At 38.7% G+C, this 18319-nt stretch overlaps 1 protein-coding gene and 1 long non-coding RNA gene across 2 annotated transcripts; both read left to right on the forward strand.

Annotated features, from left to right (window-relative positions):
• Positions 1 to 1006: 1006 nt before the first annotated feature.
• On the forward strand, positions 1007 to 6395 carry LOC119534103 (cyclin-I-like). Its single transcript, XM_037836142.1, is given in 3 exon segments — positions 1007 to 2319; positions 4986 to 5124; positions 5126 to 6395. Coding segments are annotated over 3 exon segments (1104 nt in total). The 5' UTR covers positions 1007 to 1418; the 3' UTR covers positions 5190 to 6395.
• A 5338-nt stretch (positions 6396 to 11733) lies between these two features.
• On the forward strand, positions 11734 to 17969 carry LOC119534105. The gene is made up of 2 exons (XR_005216957.1): positions 11734 to 14548; positions 17688 to 17969. It is a non-coding gene; the product is annotated as an uncharacterized LOC119534105 (long non-coding RNA).
• Positions 17970 to 18319: the final 350 nt, after the last annotated feature.

An 18319-nucleotide genomic window follows, 5' to 3' on the forward strand; every position in this document is an offset into this window, starting at 1 on the left:
ATTAAAGTCTCCCTCCCTCCCTAACGGCTCAGACACATGCCACATATTCAGGGTGGGCAGCACCAATTACACATGCAAACTTGGTACACCAGTTGGACCCCAACAAGATTCAGACCCCACTCACCACATAAACAAAGTTGGGGAGAATTGGCTTGAGGGGAATAGGTGGCTCACGGACGCTCCATGCTGATTGGTTAGAGAAAGTGTATGCCACCAAACTGTAGATCTGACAAATTAGAGATAAGTGTTTGAATAAGTCTATATATCCTAAAAGATCCCTATCAAGTTAAGCAAATGCCAAGAGGCCAAAAACAACAGAAAATTTTAAAGCATATGAAGAAACCAGATGATATGGATAACCCAAACCCAAACATCCAAATCAGAATATCAGAGGAGAAACAGTACTTGGACCAATTAATCATAGAACTAAAGACAAACAACGAGAGCATGGCACAGGATTTAAAGGACATGAAGAAGACCCTAGAAGAGCATAAAGAAGAAATTGCAAGAGTAAATTTAAAAAAAAAAAGACTATCTTATGGAAATAAAAGAAACTGTCGACCAAATTAAAAAGATTTTGGATACTCACAGTACAAGACTAGAGGAAGCTGAACAGCGAGCCAGTGACCTTGAAGACAGAACTGAAAGTGAAAGAACAAAAGAAAGAGTAGGGGAAAAAATAGAAAAAATTGAAATGAACCTCAGGGATATGATAGATAATATAAAATATCCAAATATAAGAGTCATTGGTGTTCCAGAAGGGGAAGAGAAGGGTAAAGGTCTAGGAAGAGTATTCAAAGAAATTGTTGGGGAAAACTTCCTAAACCTTCTAAACAATATAAATACACAAATCCTTCCCTGCGAGCGGACGTGGCAGCGCTTCTGTCTCGCTTTTTCTTATTCCCTCCCCCCTCCCCTTCCTATTTTTTTTTTTTTCCTTTTTTCCCCTTCCCCCTTTTCACCATTTCCTCTCGGAGGCTCTTTCTCCGGGCATGGGCAGAGCCAGTCTCCCCTCCCGCCTCTCCCCGGCCCCCACCGCCCTATGGCGAGAGGGAGCCCCCTTCCCACCCAGGCACAAGTGGCGGCGCTTGGAGGAGTGGGACCGGCGGTGGCGGCCTCAGGTCCAGGATCATCATGGAACTAATTTGCTGATTGACCCACCGGCCCCAGCCGTTCGTTCTGCTTGAGCCCCAGCGCCCGCGTCCCCCCTCCCAGTTCCCCCTCTTCCTCCTCAGTTGGCCGGGTCCTCGTCCCGCGCGCCCCGCCGCCGCATGCTGAGGAAAATGAAGTGGTAACGGCCCCACGGATGACCTCGCGTCACCACTGTGAGGCCTACAGCTCTGCCGGGGAGGAGGAGGAGGAAGAGGAGGAGAAGATAGCTGCATTAAGCTGGGTGGCAGGCAGTTTCAAAGGATATCATGAAGTTTCCAGGATCTTTGGAAAACCAGAGATTGTCTTTCCTGTTGGAAAAGGCAATCTCTAGGGAAGCCCAGATGTGGAAGGTGAATGTGCCCAAAACTCCTACAAATCAGAATGTTTCCCCATCCCAGAGAGATGAAGTGATTCAGTGGTTGGCCAAACTCAAGTACCAATTCAACCTTTACCCAGAAACATTTGCCCTGGCTAGCAGTCCTTTGGACAGGTTTTTAGCTACTGTAAAGGCTCACCCAAAATACTTGAGTTGTATTGCAATCAGCTGTTTTTTCCTAGCTGCCAAGACTGTTGAGGATGAGAGAATTCCAGTACTGAAGGTATTGGCAAGAGACAGTTTCTGTGGATGTTCTTCCTCTGAAATTCTGAGAATGGAGAGAATTATTCTGGATAAGCTGAATTGGGATCTTCACACAGCTACACCATTGGATTTTCTTCACATTTTCCATGCCATTGCAGTGTCAACTAGGCCTCAGTTACTCTTCAGTTTGCCCAAACTGAGCCCATCCCAACATTTGGTGGCCCTTACCAAGCAACTACTTAAGTGTATGGCCTGCAATCAGCTTTTGCATTTCAAAGGATCTATGCTTGCTCTGGCCATGGTTAGTTTGGAAATGGAGAAACTTATTCCTGATTGGCTCTCTCTTACAATTGAATTGCTTCAGAAAGCACAGATGGATAGCTCCCAGTTGATCCACTGTCGGGAGTTTGTGGCATATCACCTTTCTAATCTGCAGTCTTCTCTGCCTCGAAATTCCGTTTATGTCTACCGTCCCCTCAAGCACACCCTGGTGACCTGTGACAAAGGAGTGTTCAGATTACATCCCTCCTCTGTCCCAGGCCCATACTTCTCCAAGGACAACAGCAAACCAGAAGTGCCAGTCAGAAGTACAGCAGAGATAATTCAAGATGGCGGCATAGAGAGGAGTGGAAGCTAAGCAGTTCCCCTGGAACAACTACAAAAAACCAGAAACAACTAGTAAATAATCCAGAATAACTGCGGGGGGACAAACGAGACCATCCACTCATCATACACCAACCTGAATTGGGAGGAATGCCCGAGAACACAGCATAAAATCTGTAAGTAAAACCTGCGGAACCAGGTCGGGAGACCCCCTCCCCCATAGCCCGAGCTGCGGAGCCTCGTGGGGCCAGAGAGAAGCTCTCTCCCAGCAAGCGAATACAGCTCAGCTGAGCTCCAACTGGGGTTTTAAGTAGCGAGTGTGAACTGCTCACTACAGGTACGCATCCCCAAAAAACAGACAGAGGCTTTGGGTGACAACTGACCTGGGAGAGCCGGAGGGTCGCCTTGACTGGGTCTGAAGGGGACTATCTGTTTCTTTTTCGGCTCAGTGGAGAAAGCCCCAGTCATTTTAAGTTTCCAGGGCTGTGACTCGGGGAAGGGTGGAGACAGCACAAGCAGAGAGAGAGACCATTGAAATGCTAATGACCTCCACCCGTGGGCTCTGTCTTCTCTAGAAGGAAAGGGGAGGGGCCCTTTCCATTCAGAACCAGACCCCAGAGCCTGGGGGAACACGGCCACACCTCCTCACACCAGTCAAGAATTATAGGCTAACAGGCGTCACCTGCTGGGCAGAAAAGCACAGTGACTCGAGGCATCAAAGGGTGGAGCAATTTATTAAGACACACCCGCAGGGAAACCAGATACTGAATATTTCTTCCCTCTGTTCTGGTCTGGGAAAACCTGATTTGGATAAACACGGAAACCATGCCTAGACAATAGAAAATTACAACCTACACTAAGAAAAACAAAGTTATGGCCCAGTCAAAGGAACAAACGTACACTTCAACTGAGATACAGGAATTTAAACAACTAATGCTAAATCAATTCAAAAAGTTTAGAGAAGATATTGCAAAAGAGATAGAGGCTGTAAAGGAAGCACTGGACATGTATACGGCAGAAATCAAAAGTTCAAAAAACCTACTGGTAGAATCTATAGAAATGAAAGGCACAACACAAGAGATGAAAGACACAATGGAAACATACAACAGCAGATCTCAAGAGGCAAAAGAAAACACTCAGGAACTGGAGAACAAAACACCTGAAAGCCTACACGCAAAGGAGCAGATGGAGAAAAGAATGAAAAAATATGAGCAATGTCTCCAGGAACTCAAAGATGAAACAAAGTACAATAATGTACGTATCATTGGTGTCCCAGAAGGAGAAGAGAGGGGAAAGGGGGCAGAAGCAATAATAGAGGAAATAATTAATGAAAATTTCCCATCTCTTAAGAAAGACATAAAATTACAGATCCAAGAAGCGCAGCATACTCCAAACAGAAGAGATATGAATAGGCCTATGCCAAGACACTTAATAATCAGATTATCAAATGTCAAAGACAAAGAGAGAATCCTGAAAGCAGCAACAGAAAAGCAATCCATTACATACAAAGGAAGCTTAATAAGACTATGTGTGGATCTCTCAGTAGAAACCATGGAGGCAAGAAGGAAGTGGTGTGATATGTTTAAGATACTGAAAGAGAAAAACCACCAACCAAGAATCCTGTATCCAGCAAAGCTGTCCTTTGAATATGAGGGAGAGCTCAAAATATTTTCTGACAAACAGACAATGAGAGACTTTGTGAACAAGATACCTGCCCTACAGGAAATACTAAAGGGAGCACTACAGGGTGATAGAAGACAGGAGTGTGTGGTTTGGAACACAATTTTGGGACATGGTAGCACAACAATGTAAGTACACTGAACAAAGGTAACTATGAATACGGTTGAGAGAGGAAGATGGGGAGCACGTGAGACACCACAAGAAAGGAGGAAAGATAATGACTGGGACTGTGTAACTTGGTGAAATCTAGAATGTTCAACAATTGTGACAAAATGTACAAATATGTTCTTTTACGAGGGAGAACAAGCAAATGTCAACCTTGCAAGGTGCTAAAAATGGGGAGGCACTGGGGGAGAGATGCAATCAGCATAAACTAGATACTGTAACTAATAGAATCACTGTATTATGCTTCCTTTAATGTAACAAAGGTGATATACTAAGGTAAATGCAGATAAGAGGGGGGGATAGGAGAGGCATGTTAGACACTTGACATTGGTGGTATTGTCTGATTCTTTATGGTGGGCAATGTCCATGATCAACTGTACAAATACTAGAAATCACTTCATGAACCAGAACAAATGTATGACAATACAATTAGAAGTTAATAATAGAGGGGCATATAGGAAAGAACTATATACCTATTATAAACTATATACTACAGTTAGTAGTATTTCAACATTTTTTCATAAACAGTAACAAACGTACTATATCAATACTAGGAGTCAACAATTGAGGGGGGTTGGTTAGGGATAGGGGAGGATTAGAGTTTCCTTTTCTTTTTTTTCTTTTTTCATCTTTCACTTTATTTCTTGTCTGGAGTAATGAAAAGTTTCTAATAATTGAACAGAAATTAAGTGTGATGGATGCACAGCTGTATGAGGGTACCCAGGGGCAAGTGATTGTACACTTTGGATCTTTGGATAATTGTATGGTATCTGAACAGTCTCAATAAAAATGAAAAAAAAAAGAAGTACAGCAGCCTTCTGCCATCATCTCCCAGCTGCCAGTGGGTGCAAACATACCTCTGCTAAATGCAAAGTAGAGGAAATGGAAGTGGATGATTTCTATGATGGAATCAAGTGGCTCTATAATGAAGATAGTGCTTCAGAATTTATCAAGGCAAGAGGGACATGGTTCCCCTTGCCCACCTCTGCAACCTGTTTCTGTCATGTAGTTTCAACAAATGTTACCTTCAAGTGCAAACTAAGGTAGTCTACTCTGGGAATGGGACCATGTAAAACCAGTAAAGAGGCTATAAAAGGATATAAACCTTAACAGGCTAAATTGAAGTGAGCCAGAAAAAAAAAACTCTTGTTTACTTGTGTGGCTAATTATGATTCAACATTATTTAAGCACTTAAAAGACCAAAAAAAGTATAAAATTTTCAAAAGACCAAAAAACTAAAAAAAAAAAAAAAAAAGAAAAAATTTATTTGTAGTGTTTGTCAGTTACAGTTTTCTCCACTAAAATGTTACTTACCCCCATAAATTCATATTTAATGTTAAGAAAAGTTCCAAAATTTATAGCTAGCAGACTTGTCCCCAGCATCCTGATTTAATTTTCCTCTTGGTTTTGCTTGTTCCTTCATTGAATACTTAATGAATTTTATGCATGTTGATCTGTACCCTGACCTCCACTGAATAGGAAACCCCCAAAATGATTTTTTAGCAATTTAGTGAACAAATTATTTCAGCGTGACAGCTATGTTTAATCCATTATTCAAATTCAAATTGGTCTGAAAAGGGTACTTCGAAATTGCCCCATATGAATCAGAGGTGGTAAAATAGAAAAAGGACCCATGTTACATTGATTTTTCATGTTTGTCTCATGTTGATCTCTAGAGTTTAGAGACAGAATTACTGTTGTCATTTTTGTTTATTTTAAGGTGAAACTTAGTGGCATGTAATTAGGAATCTCTTAGATTTGTTGAAAGCATTTTTGACATTTGTATAAAAGAATTTGTGATAAAGTTAATATATATCCAGGTGCTCACCAAAGAAATATGTAACAACTAAAATTAAATTTTGTAACTGATAAGAATTTTCACTCATTTATAACCAGTAGGAGACTGTCTAGATGTTGGGGCAGTACTATGATTTGAGTCTGTAACATGTAATAACTGAATTCAGTACCCAAGTTTTATGTTAAGCTAAGCTATTAGGATATTCTTGATAAAAGCCTCTCACCCCCCACCCCCACCCCCAAATTTCTCTTGATGACTTCTGAATCCTGAGCTCCCTGTGCAATCCAAAGGTATTGCAGTCAGAACCATGTACTGATGATAAAAGCCTCTGGTAAGCAATAAAAAGTTGTCCTTAAAAAAAAAATAATAAATAAATAAATAAATAAATACACAAATCATAAATACCCAGAGAACTCCAAATAGAATAAACCCAAATAAACCCATTATGAGACATATTCTGATCAGACTGTCAAATACTGAAGAGAAGGAGCAAGTTCTGAAAGCAGCAGCAGAAAAGCAATTCACCACTTACAAAGGAAACAGCATAAGACTAAGTAGTGACTACTCGGCAGCCACCATGGAGACAAGAAGGCAGTGGCATGACATATTTAAAATTCTGAGAGAGAAAAATTGCCAACCAAGAATTCTTTATCCAGCAAAGCTCTCCTTCAAATTGGAGGGAGAGCTTCGATTTTTCACAGACAAACAAATGCTGAGAGAATTTGCTAACAAAGAGACCTGCCCTACTTGAGATACTAAAGGGAGTCCTACTGACAGAGAAACAAAGAAAGGAGAGAGAGAGAGATGGAGAAAGTTTCTGTACTTAAGACATTCAGTATGGGTACATTAAAAGACATTAAGAGAGAGAGGGAAAAAAATATATCTGACAAACATAAACCAAAGGATAGAATGGCTGATTCAAGAAATGCCTTCACAGTAATAATGTTGAATGTAAATGGATTAAACTCCCCAATTAAAAGATACAGATCAGCCGAATGGATCTAAAAACATGAACCATCAATATGTTGCATACAAGAGACTCATCTTCGACACAGGGACACAAAGAAATTGAAAGTTGAAAGGATGGAAAAAAATATTTCATGCAAGCTAAGCCAAAAGAAAGCAGGAGTAGCAATAATAATCTCAGATAAAATAGACTTTAAATGCAAGGATGATAGGAGAGACAAGGCCACTACATACTAATAAAAGGAGCAATTTCAACAAGAAGAAATAACAATCATAAATGTTTATGCACCCAATCATGGTGCCACCAAATACATGAGACAAACACTGGCAAAGCTAAAGGAAGCAATGGATGTTTCCACAATAATTGTGGGAGACTTCAACACATCACTCTCTCCTATAGATAGATCAACCAGACAGAAGATCAGTAAGGAAACTGAAAACCTAAACAATCTGATAAATGAAATTGATTTAACAGACATATATAGAACAGTTCATCCCAAATCAGCAGGATACACATTTTTCTCTAGTGCGCATGGAACTTTCTCCAGAATAGATCATATGCTGGGACATCAAACAAGCCTCAATAAATTTAAAAAAATTGAAATTATTCAATCCACAATCGAATAGAATTAGAAGTCAATAACCATCAGAGACTTAGAAAATTAACAAATACCTGGAGGTTAAACAGCACGCTCCTAAACAATCAGTGAGTAAAAGAAGAAATGGCAAGAGAAATTGCTAAATATTTATAGGCGACTGAAAATGAGAACACAACGTATCAAAACCTATGGGATGCAGCAAAAGCAGTACTGAGGGGGAAATTTATAGTGCTAAGTGCATACATCAAAAAGGAAGAAAGAGCTAAAATCAAAGAACTAATGGAGCAACTGAAGAAGCTAAAAAATGAACAGCAAACCAACCCTAAACCAGGTAGAAGAAAATAAATAACAAGGATTAAAGCAGAAATAAATGACATAGAGAACAAAAAAACAAGAGAGAATAACTCCAAAGTTGGTTCTTTGAGAGGATCAACAAGATTGACAAGCCCCTAGCTAGACTGACAAAATCAAAAAGAGAGAAGACCCACGTAAACAAAATGAATGAGAAAGGCGACATTACTGCAGATCTTGAAGAAATTTAAAAAATTATATAAGGGTATTATGAAGAACTGTATACAAACAAACTGGATAATGTAGAGGAAATGGACAATTTCCTGAAAACATATGAACAATCTAGACTGACCAGAGAAGAAATAGAAGACCTCAACCAACAAATCACAAGCAGAGAGATCCAGTCATCAAAAAACTTCCCACAAATAAATGCCCAGGGCCAGATGGCTTCACAGGGGAATTCTACCAAACTTTCCAAAAAGAACTGACAGCAATCTTACTTAAACTCTTCAAAACATTGAAGAAAATGGAACGCTACCTAACACATTTTATGAAGCTAACATCGATCTAATACCCAAACCAGGCAAAGATGCTACAAAAAAGGAAAACTACAGGCCAGTTTCCCTAATGAATATAGATGCAGAAATTCTCAACAAAATGCTTGCAAATCAAATCCAAAGACACATTAAAAAAATCATACACCATGACCAAGTGGGGTCCATTCCAGGCATGCAAGGATGATTCAACATAAGAAAATCAATCAGTGTATTACAACACATTAACGAATCAAAAGAGGAAAATCAAATGATCATCTCAATAGATGCTGAAAAAGCATTTGACAAAATCCAGCATTCCTTTTTGATAAAAACACATCAGAAAGTAGGAATTGAAGGAAACTTCCTCAGTATGATAAAGAGCATGTATGAAAAACCTGCAACCAGCAGTGTACTCAATGGTGAGAGACTGAAAGCCTTCCCTCTAAGATCAGGAACAAGACAAGGATGCCTGCCGTCACCACTGTACTCAACATTGTGCTGGAAGTGCTAGCCAGGGCAATCCAGCAAGACAGAGAAATAAAAGGCATCCATATTGGAAAGGAAGAAGTAAAACTGTCATTATTTGCGGATGATACAATCTTATATGTGGAAAACCCTGAGAACTCAACAACACGGCTACTAGAGCTAATAAATTTAGCAAAGTAGCAGTATATAAGATTAATGCACATAAGTCAGTAATGTTTCTATATGCTAGAAATGAATGAAGTGAAGAGACACTCAAGAAAAAGATACTATTTTCAATAGCAACTAAAAAAATCAAGTACCTAGGAATAAACTTAACCAAAGATGTAGAAGACCTATACAAAGAAAGCTACATAACTCTACTAAAAGAAATAGGAGGGGACCTTAAAAGATGGAAAAATATTCCATGTTCATGGATAGGAAGGCTAAATGTTACTAAGATGTCAATTCTGCACAAACTCATCTACGGATTCAATGTAATCCCAATCAAAAGTCCAACAGCCTACTTTGCAGACTTGGAAAAGCTAGTTATGAAATTTATTTGGAAAGGAAACATGCCTCAAATTGCTAAAAACACTCCAAAAACAGAAAAACGAAGTTGGAGGACTTACACTCCCTGACTTTGAAGCTTGTTATAAAACCACAGTAGTTGAAACAGCATGGTACTGGCACAAAGATAGACATATCGATCAATGCAATCGAATTCAGAATTCCGAGATAGACCCCCGGATCTACGGCCGACTGGTCTTTGATAAGACCTCCAAAGCCACTGAACTGGGACATAACAGTCTTTTCGACAAATGGGGCTGGGAGAGTTGGATATCCAAGTCCGTAAGAATGAAAGAGGACTCCTACCTCACACCTTACACAAAAATTAACTCAAAGTGGATCAAAGACCTCAATATAAAAGACAGAACCATTAAATTCCTAGAAGATAATGTAGGGAAACATCTTCAAGACCTTGTATTACATGTTCACTTTCCTAGACCTTACACCCAAAACACAAGCAACAAGAGAGAAAATAGATAAATGGGAACTCCTCAAACTTAGAAGTTTCTGTACCTCAAAGGAATTTGTCAAAAAGGTGAAGAGGCAGCAACTCAATAGGAAAAATTTTTTGGATACCATGTATCTGACAAAAGACTGATACTGTAAAGAAATCCTACAACTCAATGACAGTAGTACAGACAGCTCAATTATAAAATGGGCAAAAGATATGAAAAGACAGTTCTCTGAAGAGGAAATACAGATGGCCAAGAAACACATGAAAAAATGTTCAGCTTCACTAGCTGTTAGAGATTCAGATTAAGACCACAATGAGATATCATCCCATACCAATTAGAATGGCTGCCATGAAACAAACAGGAAACTACAAATGCTGGAGAGGATATGGAGAAATTGGAACTCTTATTCATTGTTGGTGGGACTGTATAATGGTTCAGCCACTCTGGAAGTCAGTCTGGTAGTTCCTTAGAAAACTAGATAAAGAGTTACCCTTCGATCCAGCAATTACACTTCTTGGTATATACCCGGAAGATCTGAAAGCAGTGACACAGACAGATATCTGCATGCCAGTGTTCATAGCAGCATTATTCACAATTACCAAGAGATGGAAACAACCCAAATGTCCTTCAGCAGATGAGTGGATAAATAAAATGTGGTATAAACACATGATGGACTACTATGTGGCAGTAAGAAGGAACAGTGTCGTGAAATGTATGACAACATGGATGAACCCTGAAGACATAATGCTGAGCGAAATAAGCCAGGCACAAAAAGAGAAATATTTATATGCTGCTACTAATGTGAACATTGAAAAATGTAAAATAAGTGGTTTATAATGTAGAATGTAGGGGAACTAGCAATAGAGAGCAATTAATGAAGGGGGAACAATAGCCCAATAAGAATAGATAAGCTATCGTGGGTAAATTTAACATTCTGGAAATGCTCAGGAATTACTATGGTTTGTTAATTTCTGGTGGGTATGGTAGGAACAAGTTCACAGAAATGTTGCTATATTAGGTTAGACATAGGGGATTGGTGGTTTGATGGGCTGATCCCTCTACCGTGGGACTTGCCCTTGGGAAAACTGTTGCTGCAGAGGAGAGGCTAGATTTGCCTATAATTGTGCCTAAGAGTCTCCTCCTGAATGCCTCTTTGTTGCTCAGATGTGGCCCTCTGTCTCTAGCTAAGCCGACTTCGCAGGTGAAATCACTGCCCTCCCCGCTACGTGGGTTCTGACATCCAGGGGAGTATATCTCCGTGGCAATGTATAGTATGACTCCCGGGGAGGAATCTAGACCCAGCATCATGGGATGGAGAACATCTTCTTGACCAAAAGGGGGATGTGAAAGGAAATGAAATAAGCTTCAGTGGCAGAGAGATTCCAAGAGGAGCCGAGAGGTCACTCTGGTGGGCACTCTTACGCACAATATAGATAACCCTTTTTAGGTTTTAATGAATTGGAATAGCTAGCAGTAAATATCTGAAATGATCTAACTACAACCCAGAACCCTTGAATCTTGAAGACAGTTGTACAACAATGTAGCTTATGAGGGGTGACAGTATGATTGGGAAAGCCATGTGGATCACACTCCCCTTTGTCCAGTGTATAGATGATGAGTAGAAAAACGGGGGCAAAAAATAAAAAAAATAAAAATGAATAAAGGAAGAATGTGCGTGGGGGGGCACAATTTGGGTGTTCTGTTTTTATGCTTGTTTTTTTATTCTTGCTTTCACTTTTTCTGGTACATGAAAATGTTTAAAAAAAATAGATCAGGGTGATGAATGAACAACTATATGATGGTAATGTGATCCATGGATTATATACTTTGGATGATTGTATGGTATGTGAATAAATCATAAAAAACTAAAAAAAAAATAAAAAAATTCTTAAAACTTATGTAACTATAAGATGGAGTTCAATAATAATCTTCAGTATATAGTCTATTTGCTGTGTTAATAATAAATTTTTCAGATTGTGATGTGTAACTTCTCCCTTACTCCTCCCCTCCCCAATTGAATAAGGAATTAAGAGTGTCATATAGGATAATGACTTTATTGTTAAAACAGAAGTCCAGAGAGCTTGTTGCTTTGCACTGAGTTGTCTATGGACTTTGGTTTGGTTCTTCTTTGGCCAGCACCATTTGTTTGAGAGCTTGCATGCTGTGACCATGAAGCTAAACACATGCCATACCCCATGCTAAACCTTGACACTGTACTGTCTTCAACTGAGTCACCAGCCAGACCAAATAACTACTTCTTTGAAAGACTGGCTACCAAACTCTTAGCAGTTCTACCACATAAGGCCTTCCCAGATTATAAAGACTTGCTTTGCATACATTCTGGTCATGTCCGTGGACAGGTGAACTTTGCCTGCCTCCTGTCCCCTGCTCCACTTAGCAACCAAGCTGTCTTGGCTATGCTAATGTGTCTAATCCAACACCTTTTCTGTCTAAGTTGAAGGACCTTTTAATGTTATATTCTCTTCTTTTCCTGCCTCTTTTCCAGGTTATATTCTTGTTAATACCATACATACTTCTGATGACATTTCTTCTGTGCTTCAAGTAAATCTTGCTTTCTCTTTCTAAGCCTTTTTCTTTCTCCCTCTTTGTTCAGTTTAAGAGAGCTCTCCCAGTGGCGCTAGTCACTATTCTTGGTAAGCTCATGAATAGTGATAAAAATACTATCAAGGAAAAAGAACACAGTATATTTGGGGGTAAAATGAATTGTAGGCAAATTCAGAGTATTTTAAAGACAAGAATAAGTTGAGCATGAATTTTGAAATGATGTATCTCTTCATTGTCACCCCTTCTTCATATGTGATTGTTACCCCTTCTTTGTATGTGATTGTTACAGGTGAACAGTCTGCTTCCTTGTAGTCCTATTTGTGTTAGGATGACATAGTGTGTAGTCATCCTGAAACAAAGAGGAGAAGAGTTTGGAAGAACTTGTTCATAAATATGCTGTTTTCTAAGTTGAGTGCCCCTTATCCAGAAAGTTTCCTTAGAAATATTATACATATTGAAGGAAAAGATAAAGCCCTTTTTATTAAATTAAAAAGCAATATTCTTACTTGATGATGTTCACGTAACATTTTTTTTTTTCATAGTATAATGATGAGGTTTCCCCCAGTACTTTGGACTGCTGGTAAACTGGTTAAAATGGAGAGCAGATAATGGAAAACTACTCTGATTTCATGAAAGTTTGCACAATCTTAGGCTGGATAAAGAAGGAATAAGAACAAGAAATATGGAAACATCATGTCATTTTAGCTATATTTCCAACAATATTTCTCAATTTCCTTTTATTTTATCCTTTATGTTCATAGGATAAGGGGGGGGAGTGGAGGTTGGTATATAAAGCCAACACAAAATCTTCCTTAGAGAATGCATTGCTGGAGTGCCCCCTTACTCCTGAGTTAGTGTATTCATGTATGTCTGAAGGAATTAATTTTTGGTAAGGCTTGTTTGGCAAAGAAACTTGATAACAGTACCTGGAACAAAGTAAGTAGTCAGTAAACATTCGTGTCTCTTCTCCCTCATTTTCCTCCTCTTGTTTTTATCAGTGTATTTTTTTGTTTTCCAGCAGTGGCATCTTTTAAGGTAGTGTCTGTATTTTTCAGGTTTTTGCAGCTTGAGCTTTTCTCTTTGTGGAATGATGGAAGGACAGCTAAGGAGGAAACACCAAGTGAATCCAGAATAGTTGGCCCTTTTCTGGAGTTACAGCCACAGATTGTCCTCTTGATCTTATGCTCTAAGAAAAAGTTGAGGCTTTAGAGTCTTGTTGCTTCTGATTTAAACAGTAATCAAAGAATAAATAATTGAATAATAAGGGAAGATGGAAGCAGTTTTAATCAGCTGTTCAGTTCCATTAACTGGAATGGTAGTCCTCAAAACTCAAAAGTATTTAAGAATCAGCTAGAGGGCTAGTTAAAATGCACATTCTTGGGCTCCACCCCAGAGATTATGAGTGCAGTCTTAGGTAGTTCTAATGCAGATGGATCAAGCACTATACCTTGAAAACCTCTAATTCAAGAAAGATGAATTATAGGTCTCAATTTCTAGATTGATCACTAATGTAGTACAAAGATTAAATTTCTTTTTAGAATTTTTCATCACTTCTTGGCAGAGTTTTCCACCCGTGGGGAGCTCCGAAACCGTGGCTCAGAATTCTTGCTTTAAAAATGTATACCCTTTCTATACCATGTATAACACTTAGGCAGTTATATAACAGGGAGAAACTTTGGCAGTAGTGTGAGATTTATTTGTAAGTTGCTAGTGTTGACATAATTATTTTCTTTACTGGTATTGCCTAATGAAGCAGTAAGATCTGACTGTGGTTTGTTCTCCCTGTGGTTTCTGTAGTGTAGGGAGGATGCTGCAGAAAAACGGACGCTCTCTCGTTTTGACTCGCTCAGGAGCAGTGTGTGTCTGTTGTCTTTCTAAGGTGGGATTTAAGAGGCATGCCCCAAAAGTGGCAAATCAGACTTCCACACGCATTGCCTTCACTTAGCCAATAGCTTGCTGAGGATGTGTATATTACAATGTGCAGTTTCATTCATCAAGGGGATTTCAGGCTCCACCAGCAAACACTCTTGAGTCTTAAGTGATTTCTGAGCTTTGGGCTTTGCATTGACAGCACTATAAAAAAAAGTAGGTACATCTGGCTACTAGAAGAATGGATGGTAATCCAGGTAAGGATAAACTGGGGATATCATTCCCTTTTTTTTCTCCTTTGGTTGAGTTGGGGATTATAGGAAAATTAGTTCTCTTTTTGAGAAGAGCTCGGAACTATTTGTCTTAAATTTTTCCCTCTGAATTTCTTTATAGTGTTAACCACAATATCACCCTTTGGCTGCAAAATCTACTCTCTTCAAAACATAGTTTCATTTTGAAACTTTAAAGTATAGGACTCCATTTTTCTCTTTGTGCATGAAATTTTTTTTAGTGAATTAACCATAGTAGAGTAAGATGCTGGTTACACATAGTTTCCTATCTTGGAACCAAAGTCATATTTTTAGGAAATTTGCTTAAAAAGTTGGGCGGGGGGTGGTGGGAGAGAGGAAGGTAATCTACATTTGCGATTTGATTTAGGAAACAATTTTAAATGTGTGTCAGATTTTCCCTCTGTTAAAGGCCAAATCTTCAGACATACTGTTGAATCTGTTCTGAACCAAGAAGCTATGAGAGCTCCCTCTCTGCCACTTCTCTCTCGATCTGTTTTCTAATGGTGGAATCGGCTCAGCTTCTCTGCTTAGGCATGTGGTTTAGTCTGTGTACGTTCAGTGCAGTGGTATTTTTCTTGAAAAAAGTGACTAAGGCTTCTTGGATGAATTCTCTCTTTGAAAGAGGAGGTAGAATTGCATCAGAAACACATTTACAGTAAATGGCTCCCCCCTCCTTCCTGTAATGACCACATGTGAAAGAATGCATTAATACTTGTTTTGAGGAAATGAGAGTGGTAGAAGTCTATGAAAAACTCCCTTTTTATCATTAATTAACCAGATTTAAATGTTGTTAATTCTAAAATCAAAATCATTTTGTGCTATATAAACAAATGTCACAAAGATAGAGCCTTTCACTCCGTATTCTATGTGGAGTAATCAGTTGTCCTGAATTTAAAAAGAGGAAACAATGTTGAATATGGCTATAGTTAATGGTATAAGCCTAAATTAAATTGATTTAATTTATTCATAGACATTTTCCATAATAAATTAATGGATATCTTAGATATGTTTGCTGATTTGTCCTTCAGGATTTGATTCTCAGTGTGACTGAATCTGAAGGCTAGAAGGAAACTCCAATAGATCATCTAGCCAGTGGTTCTCATGGGAACAGCACTGCCTCCTAGGGGGATATAGTGGAAATTTGTGAGGGTGACTATATCATAGAATTAAATAATCAGAATTAAAATTGTGAGGGATGGGTGCCCAGGAACATGTATTTAAGCGTTCACTAATATTTGTTGTTTTGAACTCATATTTTTTAAAATTCATTTTTATTGAGTTATATTCACAAACCATATAGTCATCCAGTGTATAATCCATTGTTCACAGTACCATTATATAGTTGTGCATTTTTCACCACAATTTTTGAACATTTTCATTATCCCCCAAAAATGAATGAGAATAAAAATTAAAGTAAAAAAGAACACCCAAAACATCCCACCCACCCCTGTATTCATTTAATTTTTGTCCCCATTTTTCTACTCATCTGTCCATACACTGAATAAAGGAAATGTGAGCCACAAGGTTTTCACATTCATACAGTCACACTGTGTAAGCTACATAGTTATACAGTTGTCTTCAAGAATCAAGGCTACTGCTTTGCAGTTCAACAATTTCAGGTATTTCCTTCTAGCTATTCTATATACTATAAACTAAAAAGGGATATCTATATAACACATAAGAATAACTTTCAGAATGACCTCTTGACTCCATTTGAAGTCTCTTAGCCACTGAAACTTTATTTTGTTTCATTTTTCTTCTCCCTTTTTGTCCAAGAAGGCATTAACAATCCCATGATGCCAGGGCCAAGCTCATCGTTGCAAGTCATGTTCCATGTCGCCAGGGAGATTTACATCCCTGGGAGTCATGTCCCATGTAGGGGGAAGGGCAATGAGTTCACCTGCAAAGCTGGCTGAGAGAGAGTGGACTCTTTTTATATTGTAGGCCTTTATCTCAGATTATTATTTATTTCCTGTTTTTGTTATTTGGGTATAATGGTCTCTTCTCAAATATTTCTGAGGATACTAATAAAAAAATTTTTTAAGAATATCTTTGCTACCTTGACTTTTCTGTTTCTTCTAAGGTCTTTTTGTTGCTGTTTATCTTGACTTTTTGTTGTTGCAGGCTTTCTTTGAATTATATTTATACTCCATTAACCATTCCTATTAGAAACTAAGGAGCCTTAAGGCTGACTGGAGGTTCTGTATGTGTGGGTGGATTTTGCCAATGGCAGGCTTTACTATGGGTGGCAAAGAGCCATCACTCATGTTGGAGAATTGCTAAGTGTTAAAGAGGGCTTGATTTAAGGGTTCTCATAACCACACTAGCCTTTTAGTCGTCACTAGACATTTTAATTTCTTTAGAGATTCATCTTCCTTCTTTTTATTTTCAGTTTTGCCTGGGGGATTTGTAAGGTTTTATTTCTTATAAAGACAAGAATGGGTATGGAAGGGAACATTTGTACTACATTCAGACCTTTAAATTAACCTTCACTTTTCTACTCTGCTTGTCAGTTCTGTCCTCTATTGTAGTTGGTTTTTTTGGGTCTGGAGCCTCTCTAGGTTTCACTGGGTAAGTCAGTTATCTCCCTTACCAGCATTATCTCCATCACTAGCAGCCCCTTCAGAGAATCCATTGGAGTGTCACTGCCACTGCTCACTTCATCAGTCAATATTCCTCCATCATCTTTCCAGTGTCCAGACATTTGTTGAACTCTCTCATCTGCCCATAGGCCACTGATACCTTTTTTATTGTGGTGGGTGTAAATACCTTTATCTAACTTTAATGGGATCTTTCAAATGCCCTGATCACCATTTTGAAATGGAAACTCCTTTCGTTTGTTGATTTGTCAGGAGCATATCTGAAAAAAAAAAATGTTTTTAATGCCATTTAGCCAGGGAAAAGATAAGATGGGTCACTGTAACTGCAGTGGATATTGGAGTTTGGGAAAACTAACCCTCAAAATTACTTGACTGTTCCTTTTTTGTATGTCATAGTTAACATATAATATATTAACCATTTACAACTGACAGTATTGGTTTTCTGTAACCAGAGAGTCTTGAGTTGGCAGACTGCTGAGACTTAATGATTTGCCCTTGTTTGTCAGATGTATGGAGTTGGCTGTTCCAAGACATACCTGACTGGGGATGCCATGTGATACCACGAGGATGGGCAGAGACTGTGCAGGCACACATTTGGGCTGATCACCTTGGCCTCCCAACCATGCGGGATGTGCTCAGTGTGGGAAGATGGCCACAGATAGGACCATGGCACTTAGCAGCATTGTTTCCTTGGAGTCCTTGTAATGGAATGTATTTTTTAAATACTGATATTTGAATTTTCAGTAACAATTCCTTATAATAAAATGAGGTAAAATTGTGTGTTTAAAGTGGAAAAAAAATACTTGACTGGGATGAAACGATGAACTGATATTATTATACAAAGATCTGTTTCCTGCTTATAGTAGTTAAAGTCATTAATCATAGGCCCCCCCTGAGAAATTCTTCTAATTTTGTTGCTGGAAGAAAAATTCATCTTGTAAGACATCTAACTTAGTCATTAAAAAAAAAAATCTGTAAAAGTAGTGATACTTATTCTGATCTTAGTACAGATATAAACATGGATGTGCTTACTCTTCAATTCCTTCCCTGTACTTCTGTTTAGGAGTTCCTAAGAGAATCTCCTATCCCTTCACTTCCATTACTTTCATTCCTTCGAGTATAGAACTTTATATTTCTT

This window comes from Choloepus didactylus, chromosome 5 (genome assembly GCF_015220235.1).
Source record: "Choloepus didactylus isolate mChoDid1 chromosome 5, mChoDid1.pri, whole genome shotgun sequence".
NCBI lineage: Eukaryota > Metazoa > Chordata > Mammalia > Pilosa > Megalonychidae > Choloepus > Choloepus didactylus.